This window comes from Chenopodium album, chromosome 1 (genome assembly GCF_948465745.1).
Source record: "Chenopodium album chromosome 1, dcCheAlbu1.1, whole genome shotgun sequence".
NCBI classification, from domain to species: domain Eukaryota; kingdom Viridiplantae; phylum Streptophyta; class Magnoliopsida; order Caryophyllales; family Amaranthaceae; genus Chenopodium; species Chenopodium album.
Window position 1 is genome coordinate 70,216,305 of NC_137834.1, and position 18,415 is coordinate 70,234,719.

General features: G+C 34.7%; 1 protein-coding gene and 1 non-coding gene across 2 annotated transcripts; both read left to right on the forward strand.

Annotated features, from left to right (window-relative positions):
• The first annotated feature begins 4,121 nt into the window (after positions 1-4,121).
• On the forward strand, positions 4,122-4,228 carry LOC145566247 (small nucleolar RNA R71). The gene has a single exon (XR_014095387.1). It is a non-coding gene; the product is annotated as a small nucleolar RNA R71 (small nucleolar RNA).
• A 2,277-nt stretch (positions 4,229-6,505) lies between these two features.
• On the forward strand, positions 6,506-7,857 carry LOC145635186 (uncharacterized). The gene is made up of 4 exons (XM_081686476.1): positions 6,506-6,716; positions 6,813-6,930; positions 7,474-7,709; positions 7,778-7,857. Exons 1-4 carry the CDS (start codon positions 6,506-6,508, stop codon positions 7,855-7,857), a joined length of 645 nt encoding a protein of 214 aa, XP_081542602.1.
• The last annotated feature ends 10,558 nt before the right edge of the window (positions 7,858-18,415 follow it).

An 18,415-nucleotide genomic window follows, 5' to 3' on the forward strand; every position in this document is an offset into this window, starting at 1 on the left:
TCAGCACATTTTCCCTATAAATACCCCCTCATTTCTGATGTACGGGGCAACCAGAATTTTATTATTTTTATTTTCTCTCTTCTATGCTATTAACCTAAACACTAGCCTACCCTTTTCACTTCAAAATTCCTTCTTCAAGCACTCAAAGGAGTCCATATTTTACTCGAGGTTCTGTCCTTAAGCCAAGGCGTGAAAGGTAGAATCGTTTGAGGGTTTGGCCCCAAAATCAACCTGATTTTATTTAATTTAATTTAGTTATTGTTTTATTATTTCCTTGAAGTTACTAACTCGTTTATTATTTTGTAGTTGCAAACGAACAGATTCAAAGTAAGGATCATGCTTTTTTTATTATTATTATTTTTCTAACGATTTTTATGTTGTTGGAATTGTGATTAAATTGGTTTTAATATTAATGTTTATTTTTTTGATCACCATATTGCATGTTAAAGGGAATATGTAATTGAAAATCACGACTAATAAGATAATTTGGATAACCAGTTTAGGATCCTTTTTAATCTTATTATTAATTGAAGTGATCACCAAGTTTTTAGAATTATGTGTGCATTAATATTGAACCAATTTAGTTAAATAATAGTTTGGAGCAAATTGAATTATTGTTTGTATGCCTTTGAGATCACAAGAATGCTTTTCAATATAAGAATCGAGTAGAGGCCAATACGGGCGAATGTGACTCCATGACTCACTTCGTACCATCATCCCCGATCCTCCTTTCGTGGTTCCGAACCATATGAAGTAAGTAATCTCATGGATTATGAATGGGGTGTAACCTTCACGGGTCAATCGTTGTTGCCTTCGTTGTCCCTTTATCGTGGTTGCCTTTATGATCCGTGAACGGTTTACAAGTTCCTTAAAAACTTGTTGGCGGCTCCATACTTTATTTGTCCCTAATCGTTGTCCCTAATCGTAATGTCAATTCCCACTTCCTATGAGTGCCAAGCATATTCACAACATGCTTTTAACGTAGGCGCACTTCGAGCGGCGCCTACAGCTAGCCTTCTGCAACACATTTTTGGGCTCCTTGGTACGCCAGTTAGCCCCTCTAAGCAATCTGACATGATTTAGTAATCCGCTTGATTACATAAAGTGATCGACCTGATAAGAGATCGTCTCACTTAGCTTAAAGCGCCTAAGCATTGGCTCATTAGCAAAAAGCACCGACATATAGGTTCAAGAGCAAAAGAGCACCGACGTACAGGTTCAAAGCAACGGAAGCGCCGACGTACAGGCATAGCGGGAGCAAAGTTCAGGCGAACTTTTAAAGATCGACAGGCGTGGATCTTCGGTAATTTCCTTTGGAAAATTATCGCATCAAATGAAGGTGACTTCAAGAGAAGATATCTTCGACGGCATTCCCTAGCTTACGGAAAGTTGTCACGAACAACTAGAGGTAATTTTGGGCGAAGTTATCTTCGATGGAATTCCCTAGGATGTGGAATATTATCAATGCGGATGGAGATTGTTTCAAGAGAAATAATCTTCGATGGTATTCCCTTGGACGTGGAATATTATCAATGCGGAGGAGGATCGTTTCAGGCGAAGCAATCTTCCAAATTGGAAGCAGTTACAGGCGTAGCAGTTTTCAAGCGGGATGACATTCTCTAGCTTGCAAGAGGTCATCAAAATAAATCGCTTACTTTTAGAGACGTGTGCTCGACGGTGCAAAATACACGTTTCTTAACTCTTTTATCTGTTTAACTAATGCTAGTTTTGCAGGTATCGGCGTTGCAAGATTGATTTAGGATCGCAGAACGTTTTGAATCATTCTCCGTCCCTATCGATACTTTGACTTTTGTTTTCGAAACTTGCGTTTCTCCAAACACAGTCAAAGTGGGGGCTTCTGTAGACACCCATTTGTGTCTCCCCAAAACCAAACCCAGTGATATGTACCTTTCACGTCGAATCATAATTGAATGAAGAGAAAGTGTGGAAAGTCTAGTGTTGCGGAAAGTTTTTATTTCTTTTCTCTTCTCTGTTTTTGAAAACTTATTTTAAGAAAAACAGCCAATCTAGTTTGGTTGGTCCATGATATGGGTCCAATAAGAGTGTAGTTGGATGAGGCTTGCAAAGACCTTTCCAACCATATATTATAAGCCCAATTCCGATGAATATTGAGGAAGTTATGGCCAATTTACCAAACTGGGCCCGGTTTGAGCTTTATGTACGGCCCAATGATCTAGGGGAGGGCCTAATATGATTTATCATTCCTAATGCAATTAGGAATGGTTTTAGTCTTCTAGATTCTTCTAGAAGGTTCTTTTCATTCCTAATTCAATTAGCATTGATAAATTGACTTTTGTTGACTTTTCAGAGTTTTAATCAAAATCAAATAGCATTTTCGAGGAAATTATATTATTTTATCCTCCAGTACGGTAAACTTATCGGATTTTCGAAAACGCTTTGGTATTAGGCTTGGCGCCTAACCCCAGGCCTTGGCGCCTGGAACCAGGCCTGGCGCCTGGCGCTAGCCATTGGCGCCTGGCGCTAGTGTTGGTGTCTGGTGCGAGCTAGCCAGGGTTGGCGCCAGCTCTATTTTCTGAGCGTCACACTCTGTTTCGTTTAATTTATCTTTTTGGCTGATTTTCTCTATAAATATCGTATTAAAAACTCCGTTTTCATTCACCGATCATCTTCATTCATTCATCATCTACATTCATTCATTCACCAATTGTTTTCATTCATTCATTCACCTATTCTCTCTAATCAATCACCAATTCTCACGAATTCTCATCTACAATCGGTTTTCATTCGCAATCTTTAATTCTCTAATTCTCTCTTAATTCATTCATCTTTCTTCTAAACCTTGCTTTTTCATACAAAATTCCGCATTCACAAGATCTAGAAACACCTAGCAATATTCGAAGTTGCCTTATTTAATTGTTTTGATTATTATTTTCCTTGAAGTTACTAACGTGTGTATTTTGTTATTAGAAAGAGGTACGAGGCATCAAAGTAAGTAATTTATTGATTAATTGATGTAGAAATCATGTTTACATTGTTCTTATGATATTCCTAGTATCATGTCTAGGGTATTTTTAATATTAAATATGATTGTTACGATGCCTTCTATTCTCTTCCTAATATTTATGATTGTTTGTATCATGTTAGGGTTAAAGATTTGATTTTTATTGCATAGTGACATGCTAGGATTTGTTATTAATCTTGTTAGTATCATGCCTAGGATCTTGCTATTATTATTATGCTTTAATATTAACATGAACATGATTATGATTATAGTTGTTATGATTTATGATGATTATGAATATTATTATTATTATTTTGATGATGATTTTATTTATGATGATTATTATTATAATTATTATTTTTATGATTATTATTATCTTGATGATGATTATAATTTTATTGTTGTGATGTTGATTATTATTATGTTGCTGGATTATATTTATTTTTATTGCTTGATCACACCTTTTATGCATGTTTAAAGGGAATTTGTACTTGTAATCACGCTTAATAAGATAATTAATAATCTTGTTAGGGTTAATTTGATTATAATTCAAGTGATCGCCAATAATAGATTTATTTGTGCATTATATTCAACCAACATAGATAAACAGGTTTAGGGTTAATCCTATTGATTGCATGTTAATCAGAAAGCGCACATGAATACGATCAGAATAAAGTAGAGGCCTATTATTAGGGCAGGTTCAATCTCTTTTAGATTGGATTTGTACCTTCATCCCCGAACCCTTATTTGGTTCATGACCTTATGGAGTTGACGATCTATTGGATCGTTAAGGGGTGTAACCTTCACCTCGTGAACGGTTTACAAGTTCCTAAAAAACTTGTTGGCGACTCTTTTGCTCTATCTTCTTCCCTTTTGAACGCCACCGTACTTTAGTGTATGATCACAGTGGGGTTCAAGCTAGTGGGATTAAGGCTTGAAATTATTCCCTACATTCCCCTTGTTACCAAAGCCTCTAGGATTCCCATATTGGGAATTGTGTATCGCCATATCTTCAATAACCGGACATGCATCATCAACATTAAGATTCATAAATCTCCCACTTGCTGCAGAATCTAATATTATTCTAGGTGAATTTCCGATGCCATTGTAAAAAGCTTGGATTAACTGCCATTGTGCAAAATTATGGTGGGGGCATTCTCTTTGTAGGTCCTTGAACCTCTCCCAAGCCTCATATAAAGTTACATCGGCTTCTTGGGCAAAGTGTCGAATTGCACTCCGTAGTACAGTTGTTCTCTTTGCAGTATAATATTTGTTATAAAAATTCAAAACAAGAGTTTCCCAGTCAGTTATACCAAGTGCAGTTCTATTTAATCCATTAAACAATAATTTGGCTTTTCTAGTTAAAGAAAAAGGAAAGAGAATCTCCCTGATTTGGTCTTGTGTGACCCCAGCTTGCCTGATGGTATTATAATACTGACAATAGTATGCAATATGAAGATTTGGGACTTCACCCTTAGCTCCACTAAATTTCTTCCTTTCTATCATCGTTATAAATTGGGGTTTAATCTCGAATTGTACCCCATCAAGAGCCGGAGTGGGAGTAAGGTCTGGAAAATCTGTACGCTTTGGTTGTGAGTAATCACTAAGCTTCTTTGGAGCCGTCATCTCTGATTCTTGATCTGATGATACCTCTGAATCGCTAGAACCAGTTTGAGGGTCCCGGTGATTAATATTATCACCAAAATCCGCCAGAATTTGCTTGTAGAAATTCTTCTATCTATGGAAGGATCGTTCAATCTCAGGATCAAATGGGATGTACCCAGATCTGGAATACCTGAGCATAAACAAAAAAAACTAAAAGAAAATATGAGACTTGCTACAAAGAACTAACGTTCTCTGAGACAAAAAGAAATAACCTAGACTACAAAAATAATCAGAAATAAAAATAAAACCGTTTCCCCGGCAACGACGCCAAATTTTGACAAGGTAAAGTCGTATCCCCTAATCAAAAGTAATTTCTAAATCCTCTAACTAATGTAGATAGGGAAGTAGGGTCGAATCCACAGAGAAACGAGTCTTTCTATTCCTAATTAATTAAAATACTTTAGATTATAAAGTAACCAAAATATAATGATCGAAGGAAACTAAACTACGAAGAGTAAAAGTGGGAAAGAAGAAAAGTAGGAGGAAAAACAATGAATAAAAGGCCTAGGGCATAGGAATAAATAATATTCCAGGGTAAAACATAATAATCAATCATCAATGCATACATTAATACGATCATAAAAGGCTTTCGCTACGTATTACAATCACACAATTAATTTACCGGTATTAAATCTCATATCTCGAATCTCAACTTAACCATTTATAAATTAACCTGCCTATTGAAACTAGACCTAAACATCAATTCACATCTGTCGAATCTCGAATCAATATTGCGAAACTCATTTATAAAAGATCGGCGCAAATCTAGTCACAGAGCATTAAATCAATCAATAGGAAATTAATCTAGCATTGACAATTAACAACAATAAATTACCCCTTCATATTATTTATGGATCCTTAAAAACCCTAGAAATAAAACTACTTACACATAATATAAACTAAACTAATCAAAGTAATAAAACAAGACATGATCAAAAAAATAAAATAAATAACTAATATCAAGAGAAGAGAAATCGTTACCAAATCAATCTGGAAGTAAGAATAGAGTTAAGAACATAGTATATGAGAGAGAAACTAATCTAAAAGCTAAGTAGAGAGAGAAAATCTAAGAAAGAAATTAAGAAAGAGTAAAAAAAGGTCCTAAACTCGTTTTACGGAGAAGCATTTATACTCCGTAAGAATCCTAAACTAAAACAAACTTAAACGACTCTAATCGTCTCCTAACAATAACACGCGCCCGATCGGGCGAGGCACCGTCTGATCGGGCGCGCCTTGCTTCCCTCGCCCGGCCGGGCGCGCCTACGGGCGCCAGCCTCTTTGGCCAGGCGGCTCTCTTGGGCCACTATTTGGACTTCGATTGGGATCTAATTCTTCGGGCCAATCTGGATCTCCTCTTCGGGTCATGAATACTCGGTTCAAATGCCCCGGTATCACATATACCGAGCCCTTAATCACCGGTTCGATGGCTCTAACCGGCCCTGGGCTATAAAAACTGGTCGTGCTTCTCCAATGTTTGTAGTTGCTCCATAATATCTCGGGAAAATGCTCCAAAAGTGCAAATCCCTGCAAAAGTCAACCTAATCTACGAAAACACTAGAAAACACCAATTAGTAATAAAAGTGGCTCTAAAGAGCCAAAAACACTACTAATTATGACCATGGAACGGGGGTAAAATACTATATAAAATAGACACATCATGACTCTGTTGAGGGGAGTTTCCTAAAGGTTGTTATGTCTGAGATTGGTTTTCCTAGTCAGTTTATTAACTATGTCATGGCTTGCTTTTCTTTTGTCTCTTTTTCTATTCTGATTAATGGAATCCCTTCTAAGCCTTTCCTTGCAAAGAAGGGTCTTAGTTAGGGAGATCCAATGTCTCCTTTTCTATTTTCCATTTAAATGGAGTATCTATCCAGGTGCCTCTCTGAGTTACAGTTTAATCCTGATTTCAATTATCACCCTAGGTGTGAGAAAATGGGGTTGACACATCTCATGTTTGCTGATGATTTATTGCTCTTCTCTAGAGTTGATACTGGGTTATTTTCCCAGATTTTTGAAGCTTTCTCTATGTTTTCAAAGGCTTTTGGCTTATCAGCTAACTTGGACAAAAGTGAGGTTTATTTTGGTGGTAATTCTTAGTCTAAGCAAGATGAGCTAAGAAATTTGATTGGGGTTGTTTCTTGTACTATCCCTTTTAAATATTTAGGTGTTCGTCTATCCTCTAAAAACTTGACTATTGCTCAATGTAAACCTCTTGTTGATAAAGTGACTATTAGAATTAATGTTTGGACTGGTAGACAATTATCTTATGCTGGTAGGCTGCAGTTGGTGAAAAGTTTATTTTTAGAATCAAAACTTATAGGGCCTAGATCTTCATCCTTCCCAAAAAGATCCTGAAGGAAATTGAGTCTAGATTTAGAGCTTTCTTATGGACTGGAAAAGCTAACCCTTCAAAGAAATCTCTTGTCTCTTGGTCCTAAGTTTTCCTTCCCAAGGTTGGTGGAGGGTGGAACCTTATTTCTCTCCCTGAATGGAATCCAAACTTATAAAGCTCAGATCTTCATCCTTCCATAAAAGATCTTAAAGGAAATTGAGGCTAGATTTAGAGCTTTCCTATGGACTGGAAAAGCTAACCCTTCAAAGAAATCACTTGTCTCTTGGTCCCCAGTTTGCCTTCCCAAGGTTGGTGGAGGGTGGAACCTTATTTCTCTCCCTAAGTGGAATATCGCTGCTATCTCTAAATTGCTTTGGGACCTTGCTCATAAAGCTGATAACATATAAGTGAAATGGGTTCATATACACTATTTCAAAGACAAAACTTGGTGGGAAAATCATGCTCCTAGAAAATGTTCTTGGATTCTGAGTAGGATTTTAAAGTGTAGGACTGTTATTGATGATATTGGTGGATGGGATGCCGTTAAGCAAGGTAATAAAATCAAGATTAAGAAGATCCACCTGAAGATTATTGCTCAAGCTACCAAGGTTCCATGGAGAAGGCTCTTTTGTAACAATCCTGCTACCCCTAAGAGCTTATTCATTCTTTGGCTTGCTGTTAGAAATAGGTTGCTTGCAAAAGATAGATTGTCTATTTGGAATTTGCAATGTGAGCCTATGTGTTTTCTCTGCAATTTGCATATTGAGTCTGTTCAGCATTTGTTTTTTTGAATGCAGGTTTGCTAGAAATATCTAGAAACAGATTTTGGATATGTTTGGTTACAAAAGATTTGTTCTGTCCTTCGATGCTGAAGTAATGTGGGTTTCTAAAGTCTGTAGGAAATTTAGAGCTAAGAACACACTTTTAGGTATGTCTTTTACTGTGGTTGTGTACAAGATATGGCAACAAATGATTGCTCTGATCTTTACAGGAAGCTGCAAATCTGGTGCAGTTGTCCTTAGAGATATCTTGTTTGATGTAGCTTTTACATGTTCTGTTAATGGCAGAAATTTGTTGCTCATGTAATGTTTTGGTTTTTTTGGGTGCTTTGTTTGCTTTTGGTAGCTTTGATCTTATTGTTTTTAGTAGTTGTCTGGTCTTGGTTCCCAGTTTCCTTCCTAGAAGGTGGCTAGGAACTTGAGTCCAATAGCTGTTATTGTCCAACCTGAAACCCTTCCTAGAAGGTGGCTAGGTTTGGTTTAAGAGCTGTTTGTGTGTTTCTATGGCCTTTTGGTCTTTGGTGTTTTGGGTTTTATTGCTTAGCTTTTGTAAGCAATAATTTTTAAATTCGACAACTTCTCACCTTTTCGTAATAAAATTTCCATTTACAAAAAAAAAAAGCTCTTTTACTCAAATGAAAGTTAAACACATTCAAACAGAACTTTTTAACTTAAATGAAAGTCAAACATATTTAACAAAGCTAATTAAATCAAATGAAAGTCAAACACATTCTAACAAAGCTAATTGAATCGTATGAAAGTCAAACACATTCAAACAAAGCTTTTTGATTCAAATGGAAGCAAACAAATTAAAGCAAAGCCTTTTAAATCAAATGAAAGTCAAACACATTCAAACAGAGCTTTTTAAATTAAATGAAAGACAAATGCTTTCAACAAAGCTTATTCAATCAAATAAAAGTTAAACATATTCAAACCGAGCTTTTTAAATTGAACGAAAGACAAATGCATTCAACAAAGCTACTTTATTCAAATGAAAGTCAAATAAATTTAATAAAGCTAATTAAATCAAATGAAAGTTAAACTTATTAAAACAAAGATTTTTGAATCACACGAAAGTTAAATGTATTCAACAAAGCTAATTGAATCAAATGAAAGTCAAACACATTCAAACAAAGCTTTTTAAATCAAAAGAAAGACAAACACATTCAAACAAAGGTTTTTGAATCAAAGAAAAGTCAAACTCATTCAAACAAAACTTTTTAAATCAATCAAAAGTCAATGCATTCAATAAAGCTAATTGAGTCAAATGAAAGTCTAACGCATTTAAACAAAGATTTTTGAATCAAACGAATGTCTAATGTATTCATAAAAGCTAATTGAATGACATGAAAGACAAACACAATTAATCAAAGATTTTTATATTAAATGAAAGGAAAACACATTCAAACAAAGCTTTTTAAATAAAATAAAAATCAAACACATTCAAACAAAACTTTTTAAATCAAACGAAAATAAAATGCATTCAACAAAAGCAAATTGAATCAAAAGAAAGTCCTACACATTCAAAGATAGCTATTTAAATCAAACGAAAGTCAAATATATTTAACAAAGCTAATTGAATCAAATGAAAGTCAAACACATTCAAACAAAGTTTTTTCAATGAAACGAAAGTCAAGTGCATTGAACAAAACTAATTGAATCAAATAAAATTCCAACACATTCAAACAAAGATTTTTGAGCCAAACGAAAGTGAAATGTATTCAACAAAGCTAATTGTATCGAATGAAGGTCTAACACATTCAAACAAAGATTTTTATATCAAATGAAAGACAAACAAATTCAAGCAAAGCTTTTTAAATCAAATGAAAGTCAAACATATTCAAATAGAGCTTTTTAAATTAAATGAAAGTCAAATGTATTTAACATAGCTAATTGAATCAAATAAAATTCAAACACATTAAAAAAAAGCTAATTGAATTAAATGAAAGTAAAACACATTCAAACAAAGTTTTTTGAATGAATTGGAAGTCAAACAAATTCAAACAAATCCTTTTGAATTAAATGAAAGGCAAACACATTAAAACAAAGCTTTTTAAATTAACTGAAAAACAAATGCTTTTAACAAAGCTAACTGAATCAAATGAAAGTCTAACACATTCAAATGGAGATTTTTTTTATAAAAAAAATGAAAGTCAAATGCATTCAAATTAGCTAATTGAATCAAATGAAAGTCAAACACATTCAAACAAAGATTTTTAATTCAAAAATAAAATTCAAATGCATTCAACAAAGCTAAATGAATAAAATGAAAGTCAAACACATTCAAACTAAGCATTTTAAATAAAAGAAAACTCAAACGCAGTCAATTAAAACTTTTTCAATCAAACGAAAGTCAAATACATTCAACAAAGCAAATTCATTTAAATAAAAGTCCAACAAATTAAAACAAAGGTTTTTGAATCAAACGAAAGTCAAATATATTGAACAAATCTAATTGAATCAAATAAAAATCAAACACAGTCAAACAAAGCTTTATAAATCAATTAAAAGGCAAACACATTCAAACAAAGCTAATTGAATCAAATGAAAGTCAAACACATTGGAACAAAACTTTTAAAAATCAAACGAAAATAAAATGCATTCAACAAAGCAAATTAAATCATATGAAGGTCAAACATATTGAAACAAAGCTTTTTAAATCAAACGAAAGTAAAAAATATTCAATAAAACTAATTGAATCAAATGAAAGTCAAACACATCCAAACAAAGCTTTTTCATTCAATCGAAAGTTAAATGCATTCAACAAAGCTAATTAAATCAAATGAAAGTTATACGCATTCAAACAAAGCTTTTAAAATCAAATGAAAGTCAAACACATTCAAACAAAGTTAATTGAATCAAATGAAAGTCAAACACATTCATGGTTTGTACTGGTTTGACTTAAAAGCTTTATTTAAATGTATTTGACTCTCATTTGATTCAATTAGCTTCGTTAAATGCATTTGACTTTCATTCGATTCAAAAAGCTTTGTTTTAATGCGTATGACTTTCATTTTATTCAATTAGCTTTGTTGAATGCATTTAACTTTCGATTGAATAAAAAAGCTTTGTTTGGATGTGTTTGACTTTCATTTGATTCAATTAGTTTTATTAAATATTTTTTACTTTCGTTTGATTTAATAAGCTTTGTTTCAATGCATTTGTTTTATTGAATCAAATGAAAGTCAAACATATTCTAACAAAGCTTTTTGAATCGTATAAAAGCCAAAAACATTCAAACAAAGCTTTTAGAATCGATTGAAAATCAAATGCATTTAACAAAGCAAACCGAGTCAAATGAAAGCCAAACAAATTAAAATAAATCTTTTTAAATCAAATGAAAGTTAAGCACATTCAAACAAAGCTTTTAGAATCAAATAAAAGTCAAACACATTCAAACAAAGCTTTTTAAATTGAGTAAAAGTCAAATGCATTCAACGAAGGTAAATGAATCAAATGAAAGTCATACAAATTCAAGCAAAGATTCTCTCTAACCCTTTAGAGAAGGATTCGTTGGTTGCCTTCATTGGATTCGTTCTTCAAAGGGTTAGATTGGGGAAGCAGGTTTTTTATTCTTCATTTTCTTCAAAATACAAACCCTAAAAGCTTTTGGAACTCTCGGATCCTTTCTTCGACCTTCAAGATTGAAGAAGGGTTCGTTGTTCCAGCGATTGTGTTGGATGAATCGGCTGCTGGTCGGTGTTTTGGGTCTAATCTATTTCCTAGCATTCGGAAATTGCTGAAAATGCTAATTTTTTCATTCGTTGGGCTGATTCCGGGTTTTTGGGGCTTTGATTTTCCAAATCAAACCCTCGATTTTCTAGGTTTTCGTTCAAAGAATGATGTCGGTTTCTGAGCTAGTTCGCCGGTGACTGGGTTTTCGTTTTCGTTTTCTGATCTATTTCGCCGGTGACGGGTCTAGTTCAATGGGTTCAGGGTGCGTTTCAAAGTGGTCGACGAGTCAGTAGATTCGACGCTTGTCTTTCAACCCCTGATTGGTGTTCTATTGTCGGGGCTTTACTCTGTTTTCTGGGTTCGACGTTCTCTGGGGGTTTTCTGGTGCTTGCGGGAATTCTGCTTGGAGGTTGAACTCGTTTTTGGGTTGGTGGCAGCTCCCCTGAATTGTTGATTCGTAGAGGTTGAGGTATTCCCTGATGTTCTTCAATTGTAAAACGAAGGTTGAATAAGTGTTATTTTGCCCCTTTTGTTATCATTGTGTAATATGGGAATTGCTTCTTTGGTTGTAACTACTGTCCAGGCGTCTTGTATTACTTTTTCAAATTAGGCTTCCTAGTGATTAGTGTTGTTGGTTGATGGTTCATGGTAGCGATCCCTTGTCCTGTTTTGTATTGTATGCATGTCATGCTGCTGCCCAAGCAGACTGGTTTCTAGGTTGTTATTAGCTGTGATATTATGATTATGCCTATTGATGGTGGATAGTTTCTAGAGGTTGGTTGTCATAGTTGAGTCTTGGTCTTGTTAAATTGTTTGGTGTGTAGTGGGTTGAGGCCCTATTTTTAGTGTTATCTCCTAGCATGAGGTGCTAGTTGATGGCCTGGATTGTATGGTGGGTGGTATCCCTATTGCTACCTTGTTTCTTAATTCTGCCCAGACTCCTTTTTATGCCTCTTCCATTGTGGTAGTTGTTGATCTATTTTTGTCTCGGCATCTTATGCTTCTCTGCTTTGCTTGAGACTCCTTGTGATTGTGTTGCTGGCTGATGGTTCATGGCTGCGATCCTTTTCCTGGTTTATATTGCATGCATGATGTTATTCTGTCCTGGCAGGCTGTCTTCGGGGTTGTTATCAAGCGGATTTTATGGTGATGCTGGTGGGAGGTGTATTTCTTTGTTTTATTTGGTGGAGGTTGGATGTCATGGTTGAGTCTTTGTCATTTTAGCTTGCCTGGTGTGTAGTGGGTTGAGGCCCCATTTTTAGTGTTGCCTCCTAGCATGAGGTGCTAGTTGATGGCTTGGATTGTATGGTGGGCAGTATCCCTCTTTCTACCTTGTTTCTTGCTTTTGTCCGGGCTCCTTCTTATGCCTCTTCTGTTGTGGTGGTTGTTAGTCTACCTATGTCCTGGCATCTTATGTTATTCTGTTTTACTTGAGCCTCCTTGTGTTTGTGTTGCTGGCTGATGGTTCATGGCTATGATCTTTTGTTCTGGTTTGTACTGCATGTATGCTATAGTTCTGTCCTGGCATGCTGGCTACGGGGTTGTTATCAAGCTGTTTTTATGGTGATGTTGGTGGATGGTGTATGCTTTGTCGTTGTTTTGGCGTGGTGGAGGTTGGTTGTCATGGGTGAGTCTTGGTTATTTTAACTTGCTTGGTGTGTAGTGGGTTGAGGCCCTATTTTTAGTGTTGTCTCCTAGCATGAGGTGTTAGTTGATGGCCTGGATTGTATGGTGGGTGGTATCACTATTGCTACCTTGTTTGTTGCTTCTACCAAGACTCCTTTTTATGCCTCTTCCGTTGTGATAGTTGTTGATCTACCTTTGTCGTGGCATCTTATGGTTCTTTGTCTTGCTTAAGCCTCCTTATGTTTGTGCTGTTGGATGATGGTTCATGGCTGCGATCTTTTGTCCTGGTTTGTACTGCATGCATGATGTTGTTCTAACCTGGCAGGCTGACTGCGGGGTTGTTATCAAGCTGCTTTCTATGATGATGCTGGTGGATGGTGTATGCTTTCAAGCTAAGCTGATGCTTTATTATGCTCACCTTATTTGTTATCTTTGGTGTATAGTTTTTTTTTTTACCCACTTTTGATTGTAGCTTCAGTTTCCTCTCCCTTTGGTAGTTAGAGGTTCCGTAGTTGTTGTCTTTATTTTGCCTTCGGGCTTTGGTTTTGTTGCTTCTGTGGCCCAGAGGGCATGTACCGAACGTTCATTTCTTGCAATTGCTACTTATATGGGTAGTAACTCTTTACTTTTGGTAATTAAATTCTTTATTTACCAAAAAAAAAAGTCAAACACATTCAAACAAAGGTTTTTGAGTCAAATAAAAGTCAAACACATTCAAACAAAGCTTTTTGAATTGAATAAAAGTCAAATGCATTCAACAAAGCTAATTGAATCAATTAAAAATCTAACACATTCAAACAAAGTTTTTTGAATCAAATAAAAGTCAAACACATTCAAACAAAACTTTTTGAATTGAATGAAAGTCAAATACATTCAACAAAGCTAATTGAATCAATTAAAAATCTAACACATTCAAACAAAGTTTTTTGAATCAAATAAAAGTCAAACACATTCAAACAAAACTTTTTGAATCAAATGAAAGTCAAACACGTTCAAATAAACCTTTTTGAATGGAATGAAAGTCAAATGAATTCAAAGAAGATAATTTAATTAAATTAAAGTTTAGCACATTCAAACAAAGCTTTTTAAATCAAATGAATGTCAAACACATTAAAACAAAGCTTTTTGAACCGAATGAAAGTCAAATGCTTTCAACGAATCTAATTGAATCAAATGAAAGTCAAACACATTCAAACAAAGTTTTATGAATCGAATGAAAGTCAAATGCATTGAACCAGCTAATTGAATTAAATGAAAGTCAAACACATTCAAACAAAACTTTTTGAATCAAATAAAAGTCAAACACATACGAATTTTTTTTTTAATCAAATCAAAAACAAACACGTTCAAACAAAGCTTTTTGAATCAAATCAAAGTCAAACACATTCAAATAAAAATTTTTGAATAAAAAAAAGTCAAATGCATTCATCGAAGCTAATTGAATCAAATGAAAGTCTAACACATTCAAACAAAACTTTTTGATTCGAATGAAAGTCAAATGCATTTAACGAATTTAATTGAATCAAATGAAAGTCAAACACATTTAAACAAATCTTTTTGAATCAAAGGATAGTCAAACACCTTCAAACAAAGATTTTTAAATCAAATAAAGGTCAAATACCTTCAAACAAAGTATTTTGAATCAAATGAAAGTGAAACACATTCAAACAAAGCTTTTTGAATCAAATGAAAGTCAAACACATTAAAATAAAGCTTTTTGAATAAAATGAATGTTAAACCCATTTAAACAAAGATTTTTTATTAAAAGGAAAGTCAAACACATTTACAAAAAAAAATTTGAATCGAATGAAAGTCTAATGCATTCAAAGAAACTAATTGAATCAAATGCAAGTCGAATACATTCAAACAAAGCTTTCTGAATCAAATGAAAGTCTAACACATTCAAAAAAAGCTTTTTGAATCAAATAAGACTCAAACACATTCAAATGAAGATTTTTAAATCAAATGAAAGTCAAATGCATTCAACAAAGCTAATTGAATCAAATGAAAGTCAAACACATTCAAACAAAGTTTTTTAAATCAAATGAAAGTCAAACATATTCAACAAAAGATTTTTGAATCAAATGAAATTCAAACACATTTAAACAAAGTTTTAGAATCGAATGAAAGTCAAACACATTCAAACAAAGTTTTTTGCATCAAATGATAGTCAAACGCATTCAAAAAAAGTTTTTGAATCTAATGAAAGTCAAACACATTCAGAAAAATCTTTTTGAATAGAATGAATGGAAAATGTATTTAACAAACCTAATTGAATCAAATGAAAGTCAAACACATTTAAACAGTGCTTTTTGAATCAAATGAAAGTCAAACACATTAAAACAAAGTTTATTGAAAAGAATGAAAGTCAATCCATTAAACAAAGCTAATTAATTCAAATGAATGTCAAAATCATTCAAACAAAGCTTTTTGAATCATATAAAAGAAAAACACATTCAAAAGAAGTTTTTTAAATCAAATGAAATTCAAATGCATTCAACGAAGCTAATTGAATCAAATGAAAGGCAAACACATTCAAACAAAGCTTTTTGAATCAAATGACAGTTAAACACATTTAAACAAAGTTTTTGAATCGAATGAAAGTCAAGCACATTCAATCAAAGATTTTTAAATCAATTGAAATTCAAATGCATTCAACGAAACTAATTGAATCAATTCAAATGCATTTTTTGAGGCTTTTCTGGACTATTATAAAGATCTCCTTGGGAGTAGTGCTGATGCTACTGGTGAGGTGCATGATAGTGTTGTCCAAGAAGGGAAATGTTTGGGTGTTTAACAGTCAGATAGGTTGTGCAGGAGTTTAAGTGAGAAATATGTGAAAGAGGCGCTTTGGAGTATTGATGATGATAAAGCCCTAGGCACTGATGGGTTTTCAAGTAATTTTTCAAGAGTACTTGGGATGTTACTGGTAAAGATGTTACTAGAGTTGTGCTGAATTTTTTTTGCTGAGGGTAAGCTGCTGAAGCAAGTTAATGCCACTACTCTGACCCTGGTGCCTAAAGTTGATAATTCTAATAAAGTGACTCAGTTTAGGCCAATTGCTTATTGTAATGTTGTTTATAAGATCATCTCAAAGCTCATTTGTGCAAGGCTAAAGGAAGTGCTTCCTGACTTAGTTGATCCTTGCCAGGGTGCTTTTGTTGCTGGAAGGTCCATTCTGGACAATATCTTGGTTTGTCAAGATATGCTTAAGAGTTACAGTAATAAGAGAATGCCTCCTAGGTGTACAGTTAAGGTGGATTTGAGGAAAGCTTATGATTCTATAAGTTGGAGCTTTATAAGAAATATGCTTGGGCTTTGGGGTTTCCTATAAAGTTTACTGATTGGATTATGGAATGTGTCAGCACTCCTTCTTTCTCTTTAATGTTAAATGTTGGGTTGCATGGTTTCTTTGCTGGGAAAAAAGGGATAAAACAAGGTGATCCTATGTCTCCCTTATTATTTGTTTTGGTCATGGAGTATTTGACTAGGATGTTAAAGAAAATTTTGAAGAAAAAGGGGTTCAAATACCATCAGAGATGTAAGAACTTAGCCACGAACCACCTTATTTTTGCTGATGATTTGATGTTGTTCTCTTATGGGGATGTGGATTCTGTTAAGCTGCTCCTAAGGGCTCTGAAGTCTTTTGAAAGAAGATCTGGGTTGCAGGTTAACACTGATAAGACTGCTGTGTATTTTGGTAATGTGCAGAATCAGAATAGGGATGCTATTTTGCAGCTGTCTGGTTATGTTATTGGTAGTATGCCTTTTAAGTATCTTGGAATTCCTTTGAATGACAAGTACTTAAGAGTCACTGATTATGATGCTATAGTTGACAAGATGCTGAATAAGATTCAATGTTGGAGTAGCAGGAATTTGTCTTATGTTGCTAGAGCTACCTTGATAAATGCAGTGCTTATGAGCCTTCACACTTATTGGGCTCAGTGCTTGTTAATTCCTAAGACTGTGATGCTTAGGATTGAGCAACTTTGCAGAGCTTTTTTATGGGATGGCAAGGCTGTCTTGAGTAGAGCTCCTCCTTTGGCCTGGGATTGGGTGTGTAGACCTAAAAATGCTGGTGGATTGAGGATCAGAAACTGTTTGCTGTGGAACAGGGCAGCTCTTGGTAGCTATGTGTGGAAGATTGCTAAGAACACTGAGTCTCTGTGGGTAAAATGGGTGCATTTAGTGTATCTAAAAGGGCAATATTGGTGGCAGTATAGTCCCAAGAGAAGTGCTGGTTGGGGGTGGAAATTGATGTGTAAGGTCAAGGAGGAGCTAAAGAAAGGTTTTGCTAGTAATATGTGGCTTAGCAAACAGTATAAAATTGCAGACTATTATAAGTGGTTGCAGGGCAACTTGGATAAGGTTTCTTGGAGTAAGTGGGTTTGGAATAAGTTCAATGTTCCTAAGAACTCGTTCGTAATTTGGTTGGCAATGTTAGGGAGGCTCAAGACTAGGGATAAGCTTTCAAGGTTTGGGGTTTGCTCTGATGATCTGTGTCTATTATAGGGAGAGGAGACTGAAACTATTACTCATTTGTTCTTTGCCTGCAAGTACAGTAAGAGATGTTTGACTAGTGTTTGTAGTTGGCTGGACATTGGTTTACAGCAGGATAATATTGGTGAGGCCTGGAAAAGTTGGAGGAATCTGGGGAAAAACAAGATTCAGAGCAACTTTTATCTTGCTACTTTGAGTGCTGCTATTTACAACATTTGGTTAGCCAGAAATCATGTGTTCTGGCAGCATGCTGTAATACATCCTGAGGTGTTGGTAAAAGCAATCAGAAGAGAAGTTAGTGGAAGAGCTCAACAACTTATTGATGCTAGATGGAAGACAGAAGACTGTAAATGGTTGTTTAAGCTTAGGCATATGCTGTAATTGCTGTTTAGTTTTTTGTTGTTTCTCTGTTGTTTGTTTCTGTTTGGAGTTGCTGTTGTTTTGTTCTTTGAGTTCTGCTCCTCCTGTGCCCTTCCTAGAAGGTAGCAGGTTGTGTGTGGTTCTCAGAAGAGTTGCCTGGTTGTCCTCTTCTCCCTGCCTGTAGGTGGTTGAGGGTTTTCTAGGCTTCTAGGGGTGGTGTGGGCTGTTTGGCTCTTGTGAAGTTTGGGTAGCCTGTCTCAGGCTGTGTATTTGTACAGTTTGTATAGTTTTTATTGTGTTAATATAATTGCTTACTTACCAAAAAAAACAAAAAAAAAAAGAATCAATTGAAAGCCAAACACATTCAAAGAAAGCTTTTAAATCAAACGAAAGTCAATCACATTCAAACAAAGCTTTTTGATTGAATGAAATTTAAATGCATTCAACGAAGCTAATTGAATAAAATAAAATAAATAGTAAATCAAATGAAAGTCT

What these genes read in the sequence shown, in the direction of transcription:
- LOC145635186 (XM_081686476.1), top strand. Translation starts at nt 6,506, where the DNA reads ATGGAGTATCTATCCAGGTGCCTCTCTGAGTTACAGTTTAATCCTGAT. An exon ending in ATCAGCTAACTTGGACAAAA is followed by an intron (nt 6,717 to 6,812) that starts GTGAGGTTTATT and finishes TTAAATATTTAG; the next exon opens with GTGTTCGTCTATCCTCTAAA. An exon ending in TCTTATGCTGGTAGGCTGCA is followed by an intron (nt 6,931 to 7,473) that starts GTTGGTGAAAAG and finishes GATTCTGAGTAG; the next exon opens with GATTTTAAAGTGTAGGACTG.